Here is a 24,213-nt window from a genome sequence, read left to right as displayed (position 1 = left end):
CTTAATATTGAGAAAATAGAAGTGTCGAGTTAAAGGGGTATTTCACTTTCAAAAAAACTTTTGGTAATTTTATCATCTAATCAGGCTTTTATGAACACCCTGAACAGTTTTTAATTAGCTTGATTGAATATTTAGATATTTGATGTAAATGTTACCAGGGCCTCTCCCCACACACACCCATTGTAACTTCAAACTTAATTTTAACCATGATAGATTCATTAAAAACACACATTATTTTCAGGCAGGCCGTGTTTTTTCGATAACATTCTTCATTTATTTTTAATAATTATTTTTTTGTATTTCATTTTTTTTCATTTTTCCAAATAATTATTAAAAATAAATGAAATTTTTTTGTATTTCATTTTTTTCATTTTTCCAAATAATTATTAAAAATAAATGAAAAAAGTTATCGAAAAAACACGGCCTGCTCACGTATTAGGACGGTAAAATGAGTCTCCAGAAAAAAATAATGGGTGTTTTTAATGAATTTATCATGGTTAAAATGGAGTTTGAAGTTACAATGGGTGTGTATGTGGAGAGAGGCCCTACCACTGCTCCCTGTTGAAAGTGGAATATCCCTTTAACTGTGGTGAAAAATATGGGCGAGATGAACGAGGAGTTCAATGGACATAAAAATCTTCTGGAAATGTGCCGAGAGAGTGGTGTCGAGAGCTTTGAGTGGAGAAAGAAAGACAGCATGTTATATGACTGCAGCAGTGGGGCAGTGTGGGGTGCAGTGTGGGGTGCAGTGTGGGGTGCAGTGTGGGGTGCGGCTTGTTGCTAGCTGCAAGTTGAGCACTTCGGTGCAGCAATGAAACACCTGTGATTAATTGGGCTGATCGACTGGTGTTCTTTACAAGGCAGTCGATAAGCCATCTATCTCTGTGCTTTACACTTGCAGTGCCACGTTGATGGAAAAAAACGGATTTGATGTAAAAGACTCTAGTACTGAAGAGTGAAAAGCATGCTGCACAATGCTGATTATGGAGCCTGAGCGTCTTCTCTGGTCTCTAAGGCCATGGCTACACGGAGCTGGATATTTCTGAAGCATTTTTTTGTGCTGTTGGGGCTTGCAGCCACATGAAGCTGGATATTTTGACCGCGAAGCTGGATATTTTTTAAACCGGATAAATAAGTGGAGAGATTGAAAAATATCCGATTCACTGGATCCGTGTAGACAGGGAACCCGGATATTTCTGAAGACTTTACTGTATTGTGTGCTTGTTAGACCTAGATATCTTTGTCGTGTGGACCTAGATATTTTTCTATGTGGATATCTGAAAAACCGGGATATATGAAAAATCCAGCTCCGTGTAGCCATGGCCTAAGACTACGTTAAATGCACTGCATGGTTTCAACCACACAAACTGTCTCAAGACATTCCACCCAATCTTACTATTCCATCTTACTTATTATTCAACGTACCTTTCGGACCAGTCTCAGAGCCTGGGTCCTCTCTCCCTCATTGCTCTGTTGGATGTCAATGCACCTGAATAACACAAAGACAGCAATCAGTAACAACTATTACATTCACTAGTCGTTTTATTATTATATATTATATAAATGACAGCAATATGACAGTGGCACTTCATGACAGTGGTATAGAAAGTATAAACACAGTGAGGTTTGAATCCATTCGAAACCTTTTTCACTGCAACGGAGTGCACTTCTCTTACATCGCGCTTCATCTCGCCAATCTATCCTACAAACAGCTGCTTTGATCTCATTGACAGTGAATGGCAGCAAACAATTGCGCTGGTCAGTCAAAATGAAAAGAATAACCTTCGGTTGGCGACAGCTCACCTCGATTCGTTAATTATAGTGATAGATTCTCGTTACACGGCTGTTAACCCATTCAGGCCGGGAACACATTTTGCTGTTTGGGAGGGGCTTACAGTACATGTACAGTATGTAGCAAAATATTTGTTTTGTAGGCTAATTTCTGATTTAGCCCTATTCTATAGGTTAGGCCTAAATGGGTTTTAACAGAGTCAGGGCAGAAGCAGATGCATTCTAGTTTGCAGGCTTTGAATAGTATAATTTCAAGTGCGCTTGGCACAAAATAGCTGATTGATGGGTTACCTGGGCCAAAGGGTAAGGGTGTGTTCCAAATGCCCCGTTTGTGTCGCTGTTTGATTCCCGAAAAAAGCCTTATTGCTGTCAACCCCCTGCAAAAATATATTTACTATTTTGTGAGCATTTGACATTTTAAACCAGCCCTAGATAAGACAATACTTACCAACTTACTGGTGCTGTACGCCCTGACCGGCTGAGTAACTACTAATCCTGTCAGTATACACCGCTACCCGTGTCTTACCACGTGTAGCCAGGTGGAGCTGTACTGACTAGACCTTTTTATGGGTAAAAAATGGATCCGAATCCCAAAGGACCCGTTAACTTGCTGCGTTGCACCAAGCGCAGCTCGACCTTTTCCACCTTAATTTGCACAGCACTGACAGCAGTAATCTGATCCTAGGTCAGCCTAATCCTCACCAAATAACACAGCATTTCATGTGTTTCTCTCCACATCCTTACACATAATAACTATTAAGACGCCTCAGAGCGTCAAGCGACCTCGTCCTTAAAGGGATTTGTTCCCCTGACATCACAGGGATCTCCATATCTCCATATATGGGCATAAAAGGGATTTGTTCCCCTGGCATCACAGGGATCTCTCTAACAGGGCATTATTAATATTGATGAGATCAGGGAACTCCATATATGGGCATAAAAGGGATTCTGTTAGTGTGACATCACAGTGAAGCCAGAGTGTGATGTCAGAGCATCCTTTGAGACCACCCGTGGGCGGATCGTCACAGCGAATAATATTCTATGATTTCTCAAAGGCACGTGAAAACACTGGCAAGGGCAACTACAGAAGATGTTTTAAATCTGGCAGTTGAATAAAACATATTTTAGTATATTCAGGTTATTTATCATATCTGCACCTGTGCAACTTCAAAGCCTAAAAGCCAAACAGAAAGGTCATCTTTATTTAAAAACGCAACTATTTGTATGACAATGGGGTATATGCATATACGCCATTTTGTTCTACTTCTGGGTGTCTTTCGACTTCCTTCACAGGTGTTACTGATGATACTAATTAAGGCTCCGTTTGATTTATTGTACAGTGGTTCTTTAATTTCAAGGACCGCCATAAACTCTGTACAAATGGAATCAACAAATGGAAGCATATGGACCCTTGCAGGTCCATTTGCACACTCTCAGAGTTACACACCTGTATGGGGACATTTGGAACCCACTCAAGGACACTTTGAGACCCACTGGTGTAACAGAGTGTTTCCAGTGAGCCAACATACACAATATCAGCACCCTGACTCTGTTTGACCAGAACGGAACAGAGCTTTATTAGTATCATCAGAAACACCTGTGAAGGAAGTCGAAAGACACCCGGAAGTAGAACAAAATGGCGTATATGCATATACCCTATTAACGGTCAACTTAAATGTTGTAAGGCTAGGGCTCCACCAAAAGCACCCTTCATTGATTAAAACGGGAGCGTTCCCAGCGTTGACGTTGATGCGACGCTCGACGCGCCCGGTGGAGCCGGGGGGTAATGGTGACAGCCCTGGGTGTGGTCAGAGCATACAGTATGGCCGCTCACCTGGCGATCAAGTAGTCCACCCGTAGTCTGAGGACCTTCTGCAGCACGCAGGTGTCTCTGATGATGTAGCGCAGCGCCCGCAGGCCCGCAGCGCGTACCTCCTTCGCCTCATTCAGGAGAGCCAGCCGCAGGCTAGGAACACACATCACACAGTCTGATGAGCGCTTACAGTTTGACCTTTACTTGAGTTCACACATCTTAGAAGTTAATCATATGATATCAATGTCTTAAAGTTAAAATATTAACCCATTTAGGCCTAGAATTATTGACTGCTTTAACTATTGAAAAATAGCAGATATGCAAGCTTGTGCTTGTAGATCTGCTATTTTTTGAAAAAGAAAACGTGTGCAAATCTTTGAATATATGTATTTTCAAAGCGAACGTTTGTAACAAAAATGTTGCTTCTGGGTGGTCCCTGGAACTAGATATTTTGAGATTCGGGTCCGTGGCCAAAATACATATCATTTTGGGGGTCCTTCAAATGAAAAGGTTTGAGAACCACTGACATAGTAGTGTCTCAAGATCAGACTAACTGAGCTCCATTTAAGTGAAAGGGACCTTTTCTTTGACGATGGCTGGCCAGATTGCTGACATAGAAACATAGGTTTTTCAAAAAACCTTAGAAGGATTCAAAAGACACTTATAGAATCGGGTCAAAATTCTAATTTTCACGATTAAAAAAAAATAGCAGATCTACAAGCTCGCAGCGCGGCACTCGGTGCCGCGCTGTGAGCTTGTATATCTGCTATTTTTCACTGGTTAAGGCATTCAATAATTCTAGGCCTAAATGGGTTAAGTTCACACATCTTAGAAGTTAATCATAGGATCAATGTCTTAAAATATTAAACATCCACAGGCTGAGGGTTGATTTTTACTTAGCTGCGAGCAGGTGTTGCGCAACAACAACAAAAAAACAGTAGATCTACAAAGTCACAATGCTTCACGACAAAACTAAGTATACAGTAAGTCAGGCTGAAGAGAGTTAGATTCTAGCTTAAAACTGGAAGACTTTGCTGGACAATAAAACTGACAGGCACAGCCATATGGAAATGAAAGACTATGCAAAGTTATTGCATGCATATAACAGCGTACCCACACATTTTTACCAATTAATTTCCAAAACTTTTCCAGAATATTTAACCCAATTTCCAGGACTATATAACAATAATTCAGCTCAATAACAGGTCGCTTACTCCTATGCGCAATGCCCAAAGACAGGTAGTGTATGCCAGTGGTTCTCAACCTTTTCAGGCCGTGACCCCCGAAATAATCATGTTTTAACTGGGGACCCCCCCATCCTGATGAGCACTTTAAGAGTTGAGGAATTTTGTATAACACGGTTCTATTGTGAAAATAGCAGATCTACATGCTCACAACGCCTCGCGTTGCGAGGCGTTGTGAGCATGTAGATCGTCTATTTTCACAATTTCTGCCTCTAATATTTGACAATTTGGCCCACGTTTAATTTGTCATTTCAGAGGTATTAACAAAATCAATAACTAAAGACAATGCATAGCTATTTTATTTCCAGGACCTTCCAGGACCCTTGATATTTTTCTAATTTCAAAATATTTCCAGGAATTTCATGACCGTGGGAACCCTGTATAACATATGATCGTCTCTGTGCCTTCCTTACCAAATTATGATTTCTTCGTATGTAAAGCCAAACTTCTCCTCATGGTGGCCCACACTGCATAGCAGCTGTGAATCAATATAAAAAAACAACACACACATTTCAGCAATGCAGAAACATAGCTTTAATACAACATAAATCCCAGCTCAAACAACTGGGAGGATTATTTTCTTTCAAGTCATTATGGTGACTGACGACGAGGCTTGGTGTTCAGCGTTCACGGCAAGTTTGGTCATGTGAAACGTTAGGAAAGAAAGACTCTCCCTTAGCAAAATGTTACATTCTCAAATGGGCTGTTATTGCTCCTTACTAATGGGATGGGACGATGTGAACATTTCATATCACGATTATTGTGACAAAATAAATCACGATTTACGATATTATCGGGATAATCAAAATCCATTATCCTGGGGCCGAACATTCGCCAAAAAATTGCAGATCTACAAGCTTGTAGATCGGCTATTTTTTTGGCAAAGACATTTGATAGAGAGTGAAAAAAAGACTGTATCAAGTAGGTATATTATAAGTACCTTTTACCAATTATAGAGGGTTTAAGTGGTACCGGATGATATGCAGCTTGGCAAATAAAAGGTGAATTGGTACCCAGTGCATGACGGAGGACGATATCACGATAAACTAGATCTCCACCATACGGTTATCGCGAGTGATTTCTTATCACGATAAACGATAATATGGCTTATCGTCCCATCCATACTCCTCCTTACAACATAAAACATGGTGCACTTCAACAGTTAGCTCTACTGGGGCTGAAATTAAATCTTAGAGTGTCCTCTACGGTAAATGGCAGAGGGGAGAGGGAGGGACGCTGCGATGGGTGGACATAGGATGGGGGGGGGGGGGGGGGGGGCAGTGATGTCAGGGCCCAGGCAGGCAAGAAGGGGGTGGTGGGGGGGTGTTGAGGGGTATGTGACACTCTCCAGGGGTATTAGGTCACCCTCTCTGTCCTGGAACCCTTATAAGGAGACACTGGCCCGGTGTTCTCTTTAACACACACACACACACAACTGTCGATGGTATTACCCTCTGCTCAGCTGTAAACAAGAGAATCAGGTGTTACGAATGACAGACGCAGTTACCCAGGCTCAGACCTCAGCCTGCTACTGTACAGCGCATACTTTTTTTTTCCTTTCTTTTTTAAATGTTATTCCATGATTTTGTAACCCATTTTCACCCTGTGCAATTGCCTACATAATCCTGGGCTCTGCTCTCCCTCTGCCGTGCCTGTGGAGACAACTGACTGATCTCATGCTTCCTTCTACGCATGAGGAGTCCAAGTTGCTTCTTTTCACCTGACCGCTGGGATTTCCCCGGGTTTGGACGTAGCGCGTGGAAGGAACACGTTATTCCAACCAGTTCCTTTCCCCTCCATCAGGTGCCCCGGCTGGCCAGGGGAAGGCATTTTAGAGTGCATGTTTTGTGAGGGTATCTACCCTAGGAGACACGGGGAGAACATGCAAACCCCACACAGAAAGGCCCTATCGCCAACCCCACCTAGGGTGTGGGCGCTGATGACACGGAGGAGGGAACACGCCCTCACAGCGCCCACAGCGGGAATCGAACCCAGGACCTTCTAGCTGTGAGGAAACAGCGCTAACCACTGCGCCACCGTGCCCCCATTACAGCAGTCCGAAGCAGTTCGAGGCGGTCAAACCTCAGTCAGTCAGTGTCAGTCCCGTGCTCGGGGTCTGCATCACAACATCGGTGGCGGAAGCAGCGGGTGAACTCAAGAAGACAACTAGCCAGCCGATCATCTCTATTTTTGTTACATTTCAAATCGGAAGAGCTCGCTGAGCATTCCTCTCATGCTCACCTTTATGACGTTTTCACCATCTCCCCTGAAATTTATGTTGAATCAGCGAGGGCCAGATGTGCACATGTCTGACATGTTGAATTTAATGAGATTCCCTTGATTGTTTCAAGAAAAACAACACGCTAGCTAGTTATTAGTGTTGCTGTTGCCAAAATCAATCTCCCAGGCTTAGGGCAAGTCTTGTACGTGGTATATCTATAAGGGCTAATGCTTAATTTATGCACCGTCAACTGGAAGTGTGGCACTCCGAAAATAGCTGATCTACAAGCTCAAAAGGTGTCACATCGGGAGCGTTGCGAGCTTGTGGATCAGATATTTTCAGCGTGCGACACCATCAAACATAGTATGAATCAAGCTTAGTATGCCCCATAAAAACCACAGCTGGCTAGCAGAGATTTGGACAGACTTCCTGTCTTGTTCTGTCTTGACCAGACTGGTAGGATGTGCCTCCAGCTCGCCACAAAAACAATAATAGTACAATCTTCCAATGGCTCCCAAAAGACAGAGAAAACACTTGACAGAAAGAGACGATGTTTCTGTAAATTAGGGCTGCAATTATTGATGACCTCTTCAGCGATTATTATATCGATTACTTTTCTGATTCATTGAATAATCAAGAAGCAGGTTAAACTACGCGCAAAAGTTTGGGTAACTTAACTTCGGTCAATTATATCTCCCTTTTAATAAAAACCAACTGGTATAGAGGGTATACCAGTTGGTATACCCCCTAACATCACTGTTGCTAGAAGTTATGTGGGAACGCCTACTGAGTGGCAAAAAACACATTTCTGCCATTGACAGCCCATACATCCAAACAGAAAGGCCTTTCTGATTGCATTAAACAAAGTTAACTCACCAACATTAGTGGGAGAAATATGTAACAAAAAGAGGCAAATGTGTTCACTTCCGGCAGAAAGCGTGAAAATTTGCACCTAGGGGTATTTTTGTGCGCTGAATTCAAAAATTGACGGTCCCAAGCACTTTTCCCATGGGATCTGGTGGCTCTCATTCACTTACCATACTAGGGAAAAAAGACCCCCCAAAAAATCTTCTTCAAGTAGCATGTGAGGGGTCAAACTAGGTGTTTTTCGGGATTCTGAATCCATTGCAAGCATTTGTTTTGCACAAAAAACATTCCTTTCCGAGAAATGGACACAACAAAACTTTGAAAAGTGATGACTCATCACTAAACCATAGTTTGTGGGGTCCATTTCTTGCCCAAGGAATGTTTTTTGTGCAAAACAAATGCTTGGAATGGGTTCAGAATCATGAAAACCCCCTAGATAGACCCCTCACATGCTACTTAAAGAAGATTTTTGGGGGGTCTTTTTTTCCTAACCCTAACCCTATGGTAAGTGAATGAGAGAAAAGTGAATTTGAGAAAAGTGCTTGGGACCGTCAATTTTTGAATTCAGCGCACAAAAATACCCCTAGGTGCAAATTTTCACGCTTTCTGCCGGAAGTGAACACCTTTTTCACATATTTCTCCCACTACATTGCGGCTGTACTGAAAGCTTGAATGATCCTCTTTCTATCTGCAAAGTTTTTGTTTCATAAAAATCCACCGTAGGCATGTTATGAGCTACTTTCTGTCAAGACATTCTGTGCAGGGGGATTATTTTTCCAAGTGTCAGAGTTTGGAAGCGCTCGTTTTCAATAACGCAACATCCTGCTGCCTCCTGCATTATGTGCATTATGTGACATGTAGAAACAGGTGGTATGCAGGACCGTTGAGTGATTTGCAACGAGCACTTCCAAACTCCAATGCTCCATGCTGCTCAATGTTTTGCCACTCAGTCTAGATCAGTTGGGCGGGTCCCAGTGGACGTGCATACCCTCTATAGTGTGCTATATCATTTTAATCGTTTTTTCACCTTTAAAACGAGGTACAGCTTGTATTCATCGGGCATTTGTTGAATGAGCAGCAAAGCTAAACGTGTGGGTAGCGCCCCCCAAAGGTTTGCCGACATTCGTTCCATTATATCTCCCCTTTAATAATACCAAATGGTATTGTGTTTGATATAATTGTTATCGTTCATTAATCATTAGTCCCCTTTACAACGAGGTACAGCTTGTAGGCATCGAGCATTTGTGATTATCAACTTCTTAAAATAATCAATTAAATAAATTAGGTCTTTTAAAGGTAGGCTAAGTGATGTGTTTTCGTTAAAACAACGTTTTTTGTTAAAAGGTTAAAGCTCTATATTGTGATGGTAATCATTGCTATAGTGTTTGTTAAGTCACGGGGGTCTACCCAAATCTTTAACCTGTTAACAGGCACGGGCCCGCCGGCGGACCCACGGGCCGTATTTTGACAAACAATCACATGTACACAAACGCCTGTGTGTCACTTACATTGGCAAGCTATACACCATTCTAAAGCTATGATTCTCGTGATCGCAATGACACATTCGACCATTCGATTGTAGCATCGAAACTCACGCTACAATCAACATGCAAGTCCGACATACACAAACAAACAAATATTCATAAAGCTGTGCCTACTGACTCACGTCCAAAATTGGATTATACTCCACCAACATCATCTATTTCCACAACAATGATAGTCTGATTTCAGACTCAGCTCACGCTTTAGTCTGAAACTGTGCCCTATTCTGAGCGTTTTACGGGGGAGGGACTTTTTTGCGAGCGTGATCACGACGCATGGTGATCGCGATGCACGGTGAACGCGACGCACGGTCGCGGCGTGTGTGTGTTTGTGTGTGTGTCTCTGTCTGTGCCAGTGACTGCTTCCACACAGAACTGCGACCAGAAACATGTAATCAAACAGCTTGGTGAAATCCACGCGTGTGCGTGTGTCTGCCTCAGCCTGCCTGGTGTGTGTGAACTTCGTTTGAATCATTTCAACTTCTGCGCGGATTGGTTATTCGTTAAACCCACCCGCACCCTCCACGTTCATTGGAGCAGCCGCCGTTTTTGGATTGCTAAACTGCCGATTCATGTACTCAGCTCCAGACCAGAGAAACAGTCCACTCTGAGAGTGGGCGGGGTCTATGGGCTGGAATCAGGCAACAACAATTATGTTCTTATTTAGGGGAAGGGTAAACATGATCCAATCCATTGATTGTATAAAGTCCAAACCACATTTTCCATTAAGAAACTATAGGTTACGTACGTAACCCCAATTATCGATAATAGGAGCCAGAATACTCGCTTATGGGAGAACGCCCTCTAAATCCAATTCACATTTTCAGTATTACAATTGGCTAGCATCAAAATGGTCACCGAGTGATGACAACGATGATTGACACTTCATTTCACCCAATTGGAGCTTCTAGTCCTCCTGTCCCACTCCCCCAATAGCAACCAATGGTATGTGGTCAGAGGAGGTGCTTGCCCCGGTTTCCTGTTGCCATAGATTCAGCCAATGGCAGCAGGTTGTTCTGATGACTGGCACATCTTACAGCCAATATAATTAGTTTTGGGAGAATTCAACTACAATACCCAAAAGTCCCTGCGCAACACTAACTTTATGGGCGAGCGTAAACGCAACTTTACGCAGCAGAGTGCGAAGCCGCTCGCTGAACGTCAGACTGAGAGTGTTACAGTGTTGTTTTTGACAGCAAATTTTGATTTAGTTTTAGTCATAGTCTTTTGAATACAATGTCATTTAGTTTTAGTCATAATTTAGTCACCTGAAAAGTATTAGTTTTAGTCTAATTTTTGTAAATTTTAAATCATAAGATTTTAGGACGACTAAATCTATAGTTGATTTAGTCAACTAAAATATATTTTGGCAGGCCTTGTTTGTGTGCTGAAAATAGCAGATCTACAAGCTTGTAGCTTGTAGATCGGCTATTTTCAGCACGCAACACCTGAGAGCAACCAAACATAAAATTACTCTCTTCTCCACTAGTCCCTCCCTAACGTTTTAGTCTAGTTTTTATTTTGTTGACGAAATTGTCAATATATTTAATCTTAGTTTAAGTCACCACAGCTTAGTTTTTATTTAGTTTTCGTCAGTGAAAAAAACACAGTCGACAAACATTTTTCGTCATAGTTTTAGTCGACGAAATCAACACTGGAGTGTTAGCAGTTAAAAAAGAAAAAAAAAGAAAAGAAAAAAATACAAAATCCAGTCTATTAGGCTAGCCCTTTTTATATGATATATGTAAATATATCCAAATGAAAACGCCTAGACATACACTTAGCAAAACATGTGTAAGTTATTCCTATTCTGTAGTTTTATTATGTCCTTTTAAATTGGGCTGAAGGTAAGGCTTCAAACTTTGGCCAAATTGTGTTTTCCAGCTCCAATATGATAATAACAGTGTCAGTGTTATGCAGGCATCTATTTATAGAAACATACTTGCATTACTAAATGTCAGTTGCACACAGAGTGATCATCTTTTCTGGGGAAAAACTTCTAAAATGAGACCATGCCCAATACGCCAAATGGTTAAAAAAAAAACTATCAGTTTACTTGGGGTATTTTGTGTATAGGCGTTTTTTTGTGTGCAAATTATACAGGATTGTTAACAGGTTAATAAACAAAACATTATTTTCAGGTAGGCGACAAAATTTAAAACAATCAAGAGCGAGTACCCATTTATCAGCTTAATTTGTTTCAGTTCCAATTTGTCCTCTCATTTCTTTGTGTCATTACTTCCATTTTCACTTGTTTGATCTACAGTATCCTGAGTCCTGACTTGAGTTTTCTATCCTGATCTTTATATTACAAAAGAGTAAGTGATCTACTTCCGGGTCATGTATCGCTAACTTAAATACCAAACCACTTGGCCAAGATGTACTACATATGTACTAAATATAGCTTAAAAATTCAAACACCCATGTCACCTTTGCAAGATGTCGTTTCCAAACCTCTGTATACAGTTGTATTCGTTATTACCCTCATATTTTGCCTCTGTATAAAATAGTCCGCCGGTCAAATATGTCCGACCGGAAACGTGCGCTGCGGCACAATAGTTCCGCTACAATAGTTCCCCCCCAATTTTTTTCTTTTTTTTAACGTTTTTCTTTTTTTTTAACGTTTGTTTTTTTTTACGTTTTTTTTTTTTGTTTTTTTTTTGTTTTTTGTTTTTTAACTAGATGTGAGCGGCCCGAAGGGCCGCGACCCTCTAGTTGGATACAATTGGGATCCCGACCTGAATATTTACTGAACAAATGCTCTATAGTCTATAGCAATGAGTACTATCACAATAATATACAACTATTTCTAACCAAAGAAAATCCCTTCACCATTTATGTAACTGTTGCACCCCTAAAGTACCATGCATAGTAATACATAAGGACTGCAAGTCTACACTACAAACGGAGGGGGAGAGAGATTTAATCTGTTTTGTCCGTTGGTCTCTCCGTCTTTCTCTCTCTCCGTACCCTTACGGATAACCCTCAACCCGACGGATTAAAACCGATAAAAACGTACGTACGCATGAACTGCCCGTGGCGAACTTTTGTCAATCATGGGGGCAGTAGTGAGGGAGAAATGTTTCATCTTGAAATGTTTTTGTCTTTTTCTGGTCTCCTTTTCGTAGGTGGAAGTGACGTCATGCATTGCCGTGGGCATTAAAAAAATATATAATAATAATCACAAAGTAAGTAACCAACATGCTGAACAGTGAACAGGCCAGGACGCAGACCCGTTGCCAGCCTATTTTGTGCTAGCCGCGATTTTTGCGGGTTTTGGGTCGGTTTGGGTGGCTCATTAACTGTCGGTGGCGCCCCCCTTTAGATTGCGCTCTAGGCGGTCGCTTATACCTAGCAATAGCACGCCGCCTATGTACAGTATGTACATAGGCTTTATTGAACATGTAACACAGAGACTGTACGGAACTATGCATATCGACGTAATTCCCACACATTCTTTCTCACCCCCAAACGTACACAAAATCAAACGTACGTAACTATAAACAGCCCTTAAGCAGTTCAATCAGTCGTTTCTGTGAGTGAGACTCCATGTAAAGGTAGGACGGGCTGCACAACATATGCCAGAGATGCCAGGTCTGGACTGTCAGGATGTAATCCTCACAACCATCCAACAACAGGCAATAATATTTGGTGTTGGCGTCCATCCGGGCAATAGGACTGCAGCCATGACAACCAAATCCCATAGCCTGCAGGGACCGTGACTACAGATCCCGAATGCCCTTGTGCAAATTCAGGTCGATTTTTAAACCAACTGAGGAGGAAATGGGATATACCGACAGAATTCTGTTAATTTATTAGTAGACACTACTACTGTACTACTGTATGCCCGGTGCCCTACTTCGTCATACACGAGTGTCATGCAAAAGTGGAAAAAATAGCTGATCTACAATCACACAACAATGAGTGAAGAATTTTGAGAATAAATGGTAAATGGTGCATGTATATAGCACCTTCATCGAAGGCGGTTTACAATGATCGTGCATTACATTCACCCGTTCACACACATTCATACACCGATGGCGGAGGAAACCATGCAAGGCACCAACCTGCTCATATGAAGCAATTAGGGGTTTCAGCGTCTTGCTCAAGGACACTTCGACATTAATTCTAGGGGGAGCCTGGGATCGAACTGCCGCTCTACCTCCAGAGCAGTGGTGTGATATGGATTTTAGAAGTGTGTGGGTCCTCTAAATTCATGACGTCATGCGCGCACGCTGTTTTTATTGTTAATTAGTGTGTGCATGAGGCGCGCGTGTGTGCAGTAAAATAAGTGTGGGCTCGCCGAGCCCACGCGAGCCCATGGCATCTCACCCCTGCTCCAGAGCCACTGCGGCTATCAAGGCTATCAAAAAAAAGACTATCAAGTACGTATATTACAAGTATGTTTTACCAATAGAGGGTTTAAATGGTACCGGATATGCAGCTTGGAAAATAAAAGGTGAATTGATCCCAGTGCATGACGGAGGACGATTTCACGTTAAATTAAATCTCCACGATACGATTATCGTGAGTGTTTTTTATCACGATAAACGATAATATCGCTTATCGTCCCATCCCTAATAACAAGGGCTTGTGACTAAATAACTCCATTGGAACTAGGGGTGGGCGATATGGAAAAATACAATATCACAATATTTTCCCAAGCTGTATCACGATACACGATTTTATCACAATTCTTTTTCACGTTGGTTTTTATGGTTAATTTTCAAGTTACTTGACAAAAAAAAGACTCTGGGTTCCTTTTGGGAGGTCTGAATTGAGCTTTACAAGTATGTAACTCTGACAGTATACAAATGAAACCAAATGGACCCATAAGGGTCCATTTGGTTTCATTGGTTTCATTGGTTTTGTGGTTTCGTTAAGTGGAGACCTTGAGATTTTAAAGTTTGACAACTACTGATTTAGACCAAAATGCAGGTTTAAATTGAATTCTGCAATGAATCTCTGTATTAACGATTGAACAGGATTTTTTACAAGGCTCCCTCAATTGTATCACGATATATACGATATATCTGAAAAGGCATATCGTGGAGACATTGTATCGTGGAGACATTGTATCGTCTAAACGATAATTGTCACCATATCGCCCCCCCCTAATTGGAACACAGATTCCTTTCTTTTTTTTCCCTCATTCCCTGAAAAGTAATGATTTTTGACATAGGTTTCTTCCACCCGACAGCGACACTAACTAACCAGATATATAACCATATATACATTTTGAAATCTCGGGTTTCAAAGTCAAGAGTGCTGGTGTTGACGCACCATTAGGTCATGGTTGCTTTCCCCATCCCGTAGAGCTCCTGTTACACTCCCCGTCAGCATCACAATGACAGGCACAGTTACACACACCCAGGAGGAGAGGACCAAGGAGAGGTCACTCAGTGGCTATGCTCGTACAGAGAGGAGGAAAAGGAACACGCGGCGACAGCGACTCAATCTCTGCCGATCACTTAACAGCGAGCAGGGTTGTTAAGTAACGGATTACATGTAACGGGATTACGTAATCAGATTACAAAAAACCGGTAACTTGTAAAGTCTCAGGTTACATTTTAAAATGTGTAATCTGGATTACAGTAACGGATCTGAATGATGGGGGTTACATGTTGGATTACATTCTCCCCTTGCCCTCATCAATTTTACAAATAAGTTATAACGCCAAACAATAAAATAATCAAGTCGAATCAGCGTAAAGTGCTGCCACTTCGCTTAAGTAAAATTCTGTTGTCCTTTTCCTAATTTCATTGGCTCAATATTCTTGTCTAGTTATCAATGGAAAAAACATGTTTTTTTTATTTTATTAGAGAGTTTTGCTAAACAGTAATCCAAAAGTAACTGAAAGTAACAAGTAGTTACTTTTTACATTGTGATAATCAGATTACGTTACTGACTACATTTTCTTTGCAAGTAACTTGTAACTGTAGGGGATTCCTTTTTAAAAGTAACCCTAACAACCCTGACAGCGAGTCACTCTCCCTACGCAGTGAGCTGAGCCGCTGCAACCACAGCTTTATAGCGAACTTCTCCCCCTCCTCTTCTGCAGTGATCCACAGAAAAAGGTACCAAAAGAAAAAAAAAGAAAACATAAAATGCAGAAACACAGTGATGTAATTTGACAGCGCTACCTTTATGAAGTTGTTCAGGTGGCCCAGTTTTCGCATGTTACTGACTCCATGAGGCTTGGCCACATTTTGAAGTATTTCGCGGAAGTTGTCAGAAGGTTCTGCAGAAGGAGAGAAAAAAGACATTGTAACCAAGACAAGGATTTTAGGTAGTATTTCCATAATATGAGTCATCCACTGAACCGTAATTGATATGTTGCAGGAAGTAAAGCCTGAGTTACTTAGTTTTTGCACGGGTGTCGCAAACTGGAAATAGCCAATCTACAAGCTCACGGCGTGTCACACTGCTACATGTTGTGCGCTTGTGGATCTGCTATTTCCACGCACCACACCAGCGTGCCACGGATAAATCAGGCATAAGATGCTTTTGCCGTACAGACTGATTGTGTATAGTGTAGACAAGCTCCAACCGACACATTGAACAAGGGAATATGTGATTCCCATAATGTTACAAGTTGTTTGAATGAAGGGAGAGGTGGATTTTATACCTCAAATATTTCCTTTTAAGAATTAGTTCCTTAAATAGTGAGAAGATGATTAGCTGGTATATTTTACCTGATAGCTCACAATGTGAATACAGAGCTTAAGAGTGCAACTATGTTTATGTACCGGTAAATACTATGTGAAAATTAATTCATACACTATTTACAAATGAATCAATCAATTTAACACATATTGCATATAAAGACACCTTGGCATACTGAAATGTGTAATCATTAATGTGCTAGTTATTTGCTTGGTTGTTGACTTAAAAGGCATCAATATTGATCAAAAACAAGTGCTTTGAGTCGAGAAATGGTGTCAAGCGTTGTTGTGAATTTGAGAAACCCTGCACTTGGGAATGACAGAACATGCCAGCTGCAACACTCGATTTTTATTGATATGTTGAATCTAGGGTTGCAATACCTCCCATTGGGATTCAATGCATCAAAACAGTTTTTGTTGCTATCTGATTGAATTAAACATCGTCAAACTCACCAATATTGCGGCTGTACGGAAAGCTTGACCTATTTCTATCTGCAAAGTGTTTGTTTCACAAAGATCCACTGTAGACATGTTATGAGCTACTTTCTGTTAAGAAATTCCGTTCAAGTGATAATTTTTCTGTGTGTGTGTTGGAGTTTGGAAGCGCTCGTGGGAAATCACTCAACGCTCCTGTGTACCATCTGGTTCTAATTTGCACATAATGCAGGAGGCAGCGGGACGTTGCGTTATAGAGACGAGCGCTTCCAAAGTTCAATACTTAGAAGAAAAAAAAAACATGTCTGCTCGGATTTCTTGACCGAAAGTAACTCATAACATGTCAACGATGGATTCTTATGAAACGAACACTTTGCAGATAGAAAGAGGATAAGTCAAGCTGTTTTGATGCATTGAATTCCAATGGGAGGTATTGCAACCCTAGATTCATCATATTCTTTTTTTTTTTTTTTTATCTAGCAATTTGCAGCCAAGAACATGCATGGACTCAGTTTAAGACTTTTCCTACATGCATTTAGAAAGGAAACTTGGCAAGCCTCAAATCAAACACACTATATCCAATTTAAAGGGAACACATAGCTGGCTGGAGGGTGGGGATTTGCTTCATGTTTTAAGTGGACCTTTCTCATGCAAAGGCAGGACTGAAGAGTTAAATCCAGGCTTGTGTAAATAAAACACAGTCAAATCATCTGTACATCATTCAGGCATAGCTGCCTGCCATGTGTGTGATCACTTGAACAATGAAGCTGACAACATGTCATACAAGTTTGCTCACACATCCTGACGTCTCAGCAATAGACAAATACCTTCCAGTGGCAGTAAGACTCCCTAATCGGGAGATAATGCACAAATGGCCTTAGCAACCTCATGGTGGCGCTAGAAGAGGGGCATGTGAGAAATCAGGGGCGGAGGTTTGCCAGCCAAGGAGTGTGTGTGCAAAGTTTGGCATGGATAGGGGCAACGGTGCCCGGAGATAAGAGTAGGGCCAAAAGTGTGACGTGATGTGATGTGATGTGATGTGATGTGACGTGACGGACAGACGGAGGGACTGACTGACGGAATGACTGACAGCCAGCCGGTGGAGGTTTTCATAGTAAATGGAGCATTTATGTAGTGCTTTTATCCAAGGCGCTTTACATAGATTAGATTCACCCATTCACACACACATTCATACACCGGTGGCGGAGGAAACCATGCAAGGCACCAACCTGCTCACTGGGAGCAATTAGGGGTTCAGAGTCTTGCTCAAGGACCCTTCGACATTAACTCAGGGGGAGCCCGGATTCGAACTGGGAACCCTTCGAGAACCCTTCGTGCTCTAATAACGGTTTCTCTACCCCTGAGCAATGCCGCAACTTGCGACCAATGATCCATCCCCGATGAAAAGATCACATATGATTATGCTGAAGATGTGTAACTAGCCTACTGAAATGTGAATCATGCTTGTATCACTGTACTATTTCGCAAACTGTTAACAAAGTATTCAATCATCAATCAATGATTATGTATGGCATATGACTGCAAAAACAATGGACCTACAACAAGTTTGTTAATGTAACACCTTTAGTCCAAAATCGGACAGAAATATAAAACGGATCATTAATTGGGGAATGGGGATGGTACTGTGTTGTTGTTTATGTCCATGCCACTAGCAGCTCACCTCCTCCAAAAACCTTTCGTTCAGCCAACAACGAACAACAACAACCACCACCACCACCACCACCACAGTATAGCGTAGGGCAGATTGTAGCTAAAATACTATCAGGCTTGTGAATGTGTGATCTGTCCCAATTAACACCAATCAAAACAACATGGCTGGTGGGTTAGCTTCTGTGGCAGCTAACGCTTGCTAACCTGCTGGCTAGCCCAGTTAGCTTGCCCTCGCTGTTGTTAAATGCCTGTGTGTTACATTGTTGTAATAACCTGCGGACAACAACAATAACAACACCACCACCACCAGCAGCAGCAGCAGCAGCCAAATGGAGAATCATCCTCAGACACTAACTAAGCAACGATTAACGTATTAGCGGCTATTAAGGGCTTTTCATCATGTACTGTATGTCTCACACACACACACACACACACACAGGACAGACTACAGTACATAGGCTACTAGGCTGTGGTTCTCAACAGGGGGGGGGGGGGTCCAGACTTCCAGGTGGTCCCCAGATAAATTGAGAGGTGACCAAATGGATCCTTATCTTCTTATCTAATAGATCGTTAACTCTGGAGAGCGTAAAATGAAACCAAATGGACCCGTATTTAGCATGTCTCTCCTCCTAGTCTCCTGGTGGTACCAATATCAACCACATCCATACAGCATGGAATTGTGGACAAAATCGTGCCCGACGACAACACAATTCTAAAGGTCTTGGCCGGTCTGAGAGGCTAAACAACCTCCTCATCAAATGGTGGTCCGTCCGTACCGTAGACTAGTGGGCCGTGGCTCAGCCATCATCAGATGCCGAATAAATAATGGACCTTGACGTGAAAAAGGTTGAGACTGAGAAAACCACACTGGACTACCAGGGGAGCCTCGATCATTCACTCAGCTTTGCAGAAAACGATACTCATCCATTGTGAGCAATAATAATCGCTCTATAGTCTCACTAGCTGTTGCTGCATGAGACCAAAGAAGGGGCTGATTTATTTTACCTACTATAAAACAAGTGTTTTTTTTTTTTTTTTTGGAGCAAACGAGAACAGTTTTACTCAGTTGAAAATAAGGTAATTTGTGTAGATACATCATGGGGAAGTCTTCTTTATGATAGATGCTTGTTAATTGTTGTCGTTTATTGTAACGTTATTAACAGTGCTTTGCTTACCTCTGGTCAGGTCGAGCGGTACGTTCTCTTCCCCGCTGTCATTCCGACCTGTCACACACACACACACACACACACACACACGAACACGCACGCACGCACCACCACGCACACACACATATACACACACGCACGCAAGCACACACACGTTAAGGGGGAGACAGACAGACAGACAACGGTTATTGAGATAGAGATAGAGAGACACACAGAGAGACAGAGAGAGTAAAAAAGCAACGGCCGCCGGTGGCCGAGGAGGCCGTCGCTCTCCTCTCGGGCAGCAGCAAGCACAGCAGCACGACGAGCCTTAAAAAAATCGTTATTTCCCCACAATATCCAACAAGAATGCCAGGGCGACAGCGTAAATAAAAGGCTTTTTTCCTTGCTTTCGTTCTCGCCTCATCTCTTTTTTCTTTTCTTTTCTGTTCTTTCTCTCTTTTTTTCATACCTCGCATCCGCAGACTTCGGATCGGACGGCCGCGGAAGCTGGCCGCCATGTTTGTCCAGGAACATTATACACACAACACCGGAAACTTCGTGACTTCTCGCGAGAGAGAGAGAGAGAGAGAGAGATGGTGGGGTGGTGGTGGCAGGGGCGTCACACCAAATTCTGGGCCCTGGGTACAAGGATTCACTGTGGGCCCCCCATGAATGTTAACTATTGAAAAATAGCAGATATACAAGCTCACATCGTGGCACCGAGTGCCGCGCTGCGAGCTTGTAGATCTGCTATTTCTGAAAAATCGTGAAAATGTGTGCAAGAAACCTATGTCAAGGTAAGGACCCCCAAGATGATATGTATTTGGCCACGGACCCCGATCTCAAATGATTTTCACAGATTTTCACAACTTTTCAAAAATAGCAGATCTACAAGCTCGCAGAGCTTGTATATGTGCTATTTTTCAATAGCTAAAGTTACTAGGGCCCCTCCACCTTGGGCCCTAGTAACTCAGTCCCACTTGTGACGCCCCTGGGTGGTGGTGGTGGTGGGTGGTGATGATGATGATGATGATGGTGATGGGAGGATGGAGCTTAGCTGGCTTGGAGGAGTTGGAGCACTGCTGTAGTGTAAAGCAGTGTTTCTCAAACCTTTACATTTTTCAAGGTTTCCCCTTAACTCTGACAGTATACAAATGGAACCAAATGGGTTCCATTTGTATACTGCCAGAGTTACAGACTTGGATAGATACCTTTATTATCCCAAGAGGGGAAATCAGTTGCCCAGAGGCAGCACAGCAGTATAAGGTTATTTACAAAGTTACAGAGAAGTAAGAAAAAGATAAAAGAAAAACAAAACATATATATATATATATATATATATATATATATACATAAAGTGTCCTTAAGCACAACCATCAAAATAGTACAGTGTCCAAATCAAAAGTGACCATAGCAGAGTTAGTGCAACAAGTATCTCACTGTCAGGTCAAACACCAGCAAAAATACCCAAAACGACTAAACACAACCTAATAGTGCAGTGTCAAAAAAACGTCAGTGCGAAAAAAAAAAAAAAAGCTCAAAAGGAAAATAAACTAGAAAGGGTGTCACAGCCAGACGCACATGAGCACCCTCCCTGGAAGGTACTTAGAGGTCAGAGTCAGAGACTTGACTTGTATGGGCCAATTTCGAGTAAACCCCCATAGAGGAACCCACAGAGAGTCCCTGGAATCCACTTTGGGGCCTTTTCCACCAAAAGAACCTTGGTTCCTTCCAGAACCAGTGCCGGTTCAACTTTCTTGGAACCTTGGTTTGTTCTTGCGAACCGGCTTGCGTTTCCACCAGATTGAACCATGATTGAACCAGAGGAACCAAGGATTTTGTGGTTCCCGTTCGGAACCAACTTTTACGGTTTGGAACCAAGAAAAGCACAGCTCTAGTTCATCCTGTAGGCGAGAGAAAGAACCAGAACCGGTTCTTTGCTGGTGGAAAAGGCTAGCCTGATACTTCAGTCCGCACATCACCACCCCCTGTAATCCCAAAACGAAGTGTGTGATTGAGTCTGGCGCTTGCAGTCAGGCTATGAAAAGGCCCCTTTGAGAACAAAAGCACTCGTTCCCAAACACTGGGTCGGGACCCATTTTTATATGGGTCTCGACTTGAGTAAAAATCCCATTATCTTTTCCAATATTAAAAAAATATATATATCAAAATATTTGTATCCACAAGTTTCCGCGGGAGTTTACTGGAGACCATCGGGACCAAACTTCCGGGTTTAACAGCAGACATACAAGCTCACGTCGCGTCACAGATGCAACCCGTTGTGAGCTTGTAAATCGGCGCCGGAAGCTCGGTACAGACGTCTGCGCAATGCACTATGGGGCGTTGGAAACTCGTGGATATATATTTTTATTATTAAAAAAATGCATACATTTTAAAACAAACAAATAAACAAATAAGAAATTCCATCCAAAATAGCCGATCTACAAGCTCACAACGCGGTGCGAAGCGACGCGTTGGGAGCTTGTAGATCTGCTATTTTAGATCTGCTATAATAGTTTGGGGCCCAGGGAAACATCTAATCTCTCTTTTTTGGGACCTGAGAAACCAGTGGTGTGTAAAGTAAATAGGTACATTTACTCAATTTACTACCAATTTTGAGGTACTTTTACTTTATTGGAGTATTTCCAAGGTTCTATACTTCTACTCCACTACATCTTATAGAGACAAATATTGTACTTTTTACGAACAGGTAGATACAGTATATATGAAAACCTTCGGTAGGGCACAGTCACACCGCACTTTTATTCATGAGGGCGGATTCTGCAAATGCATTTCAATGGGAATTCTCAACTTTTTATTTTTATTTTTTATTTCAAGGATCCAAATTTGATAGGCATCAGGGTCAGGGGAAGGCCATGGATGGACACCCGTTTATGATACAATTAATTTGTAGATTTATTTTACCACTGGGACCCCAATTTTAAGATTTATTTTTTATCGTTTCGTCCAGAATTCCTTTACTAGAGTTAACAAAGAAACACTACTTCTTTCACATTCTTTTGCACAAGACTGTACAAGGACCCCTGGGAATCACCGGACCCCACATCAACCAGTTTAAGACCTGAGGTTGATTCCACAAAAATGCCTTCTAAATTAATAGTTCTCACACTTTTTTCATATCAAATACCCCTAAATTGATATACATTATATATGTATATACTGTATATCAGGGGTCTTCAACAGGGGGTCCTCAGAGTTCCTACAGGGGGTCCTCCAAATCTTTGTGTGTTGGAAACCTTTTTTTCTCCTTTTTTATATTAACCGAGAACTTTGACCAAGAATAGCAGATCTACAAGCTCCCAACGCCTCGCAGCGGCTATTTTTGGCAAAGAGGTTTGGTGTAGAGGGGAAAAAGAGCAGACTAAGTACAGAGTGAAGGTGAAGTTTATTAAGTGTTGACGGTTCAAGAATCCAAAATACACTTTTGACGGTAACGTCATTGTGCGTCAAACAATGAAACTATCAGGTTGTGGGTGGGGGTCCCTGCTTCATCTCTCTCTCAACCGAGGGGTCCTTGGCCTGAAAACGTTGAAGACCCCTGCTGTATATACTCAGTGGCAGGCATAGAGGCAGTAATTTCACTACAATCAATCAATGATGTGAAATCTTTATTGGCTACATTTGCAGATCAGTCAGGAAACTAAAGCACAACAAAATGTATTCATCATTAATATGCAGAAATATCTGGTATGGTATTAACTCTGTCTAGTGATTCTTGCCATGCTCCGTTTGTATCAAGTCAGTTCAGTTTAATTTACCCGTTGATCTAAAAGAGATCCAACCATAAAACTGAGTAAACCTACAGTATCATCTGTACTGACTACAACGGGACCAACAACCTATTGACATCCATGCAGATGAGCACGCGCGCACACACACACACACACACACACACACACACACACACACACACACACACGTACTGCATCAATACAGAGCAGAATACAAATATCGAAACATTACTACATACAAAGTGTACAAAAAATGAATATTTGGGAGTGAGACGTTAAATTAAATAAATTATATAATAACAACAACAATAATCACAAACATGACCTCTTCTTGTTGTTTCGGACATCAGTTATCATAGATGCAGTCTTTGGGGGAAAAGAGACATTTTGAATGAATAATTTGAATTTTGAAGCACGAGTATGATCAAATTAAAATGAGCAAATTCAAACGCTGATACATACCCTCGGCCTCTCCAATGTCATCATAGATATCATCATCATCCGGCCTGTTTAAAAAAAAGAAGAAAAAAAACTTTTGACATGTACACAGAGAGACTAGGCCACATTTTGCATAATCATGTGCATATTTTCTCTCAACTGGTTGTGTTTATGTGTGTGACACAAATAAACTCACTGTGCAACGTTCGCCTGCGCCACATAACCGACTGAAAAAGAAGAGCATATGTATGTTTTTTTAAGATGTGCACCCAACCTGTTATAGAGCAGTGGTTCTCAACCTGTGGGTCGGTCGAGACCCCCAGAGGGGTCCCCAAATTATTTTGGAGGGTCCCCAGATGATTAACTTAGTGTGCAACATTGTTTTCTCACTCAACAGTAAACAAACCAACATAAAGTTTAAGTGTATAGCACATTTCCAAAGTGACAATTGAAGGACTTTTTAATACCTCTGAGATAACAAATTAAACATTGTCAAATATTAGAGGCAGAAATTGTGAAAATAGCTGATCTACATGCTCATGAGGCGTTGTGAGCATGTAGTTCTGCTATTTTCACAATAAAACCGAGATATACTGTACAAAATGTAATGCCTCAACTCTTAGTGCT

General features: G+C 41.8%; 1 protein-coding gene across 1 annotated transcript in view; it reads right to left on the bottom strand.

The window, feature by feature from the left end:
* Window positions 1–19,914, bottom strand: part of LOC308296106 (rapamycin-insensitive companion of mTOR-like) — a gene marked incomplete at its 5' end in the record, with an annotated part of 73,561 nt that extends 53,647 nt beyond the window's left edge. The window contains 6 exons of the mRNA XM_080739233.1: window positions 1,426–1,489; window positions 3,626–3,757; window positions 5,262–5,326; window positions 15,621–15,718; window positions 19,424–19,471; window positions 19,866–19,914. Of these exons, the coding sequence (XP_080595359.1) occupies window positions 1,426–1,489; window positions 3,626–3,757; window positions 5,262–5,326; window positions 15,621–15,718; window positions 19,424–19,471; window positions 19,866–19,914 (456 nt within the window). The remainder of the gene's footprint in view (window positions 1–1,425; window positions 1,490–3,625; window positions 3,758–5,261; window positions 5,327–15,620; window positions 15,719–19,423; window positions 19,472–19,865) is intronic.
* Window positions 19,915–24,213: the final 4,299 nt, after the last annotated feature.

Source organism: Nannobrachium achirus, assembly GCF_963921795.1.
Source record: "Nannobrachium achirus genome assembly, chromosome: 12".
Classification (NCBI taxonomy): domain Eukaryota; kingdom Metazoa; phylum Chordata; class Actinopteri; order Myctophiformes; family Myctophidae; genus Nannobrachium; species Nannobrachium achirus.
The sequence above is the reverse complement of the archived record's forward strand: the minus strand, read 5'-3'. Positions and strand labels throughout refer to the sequence as shown.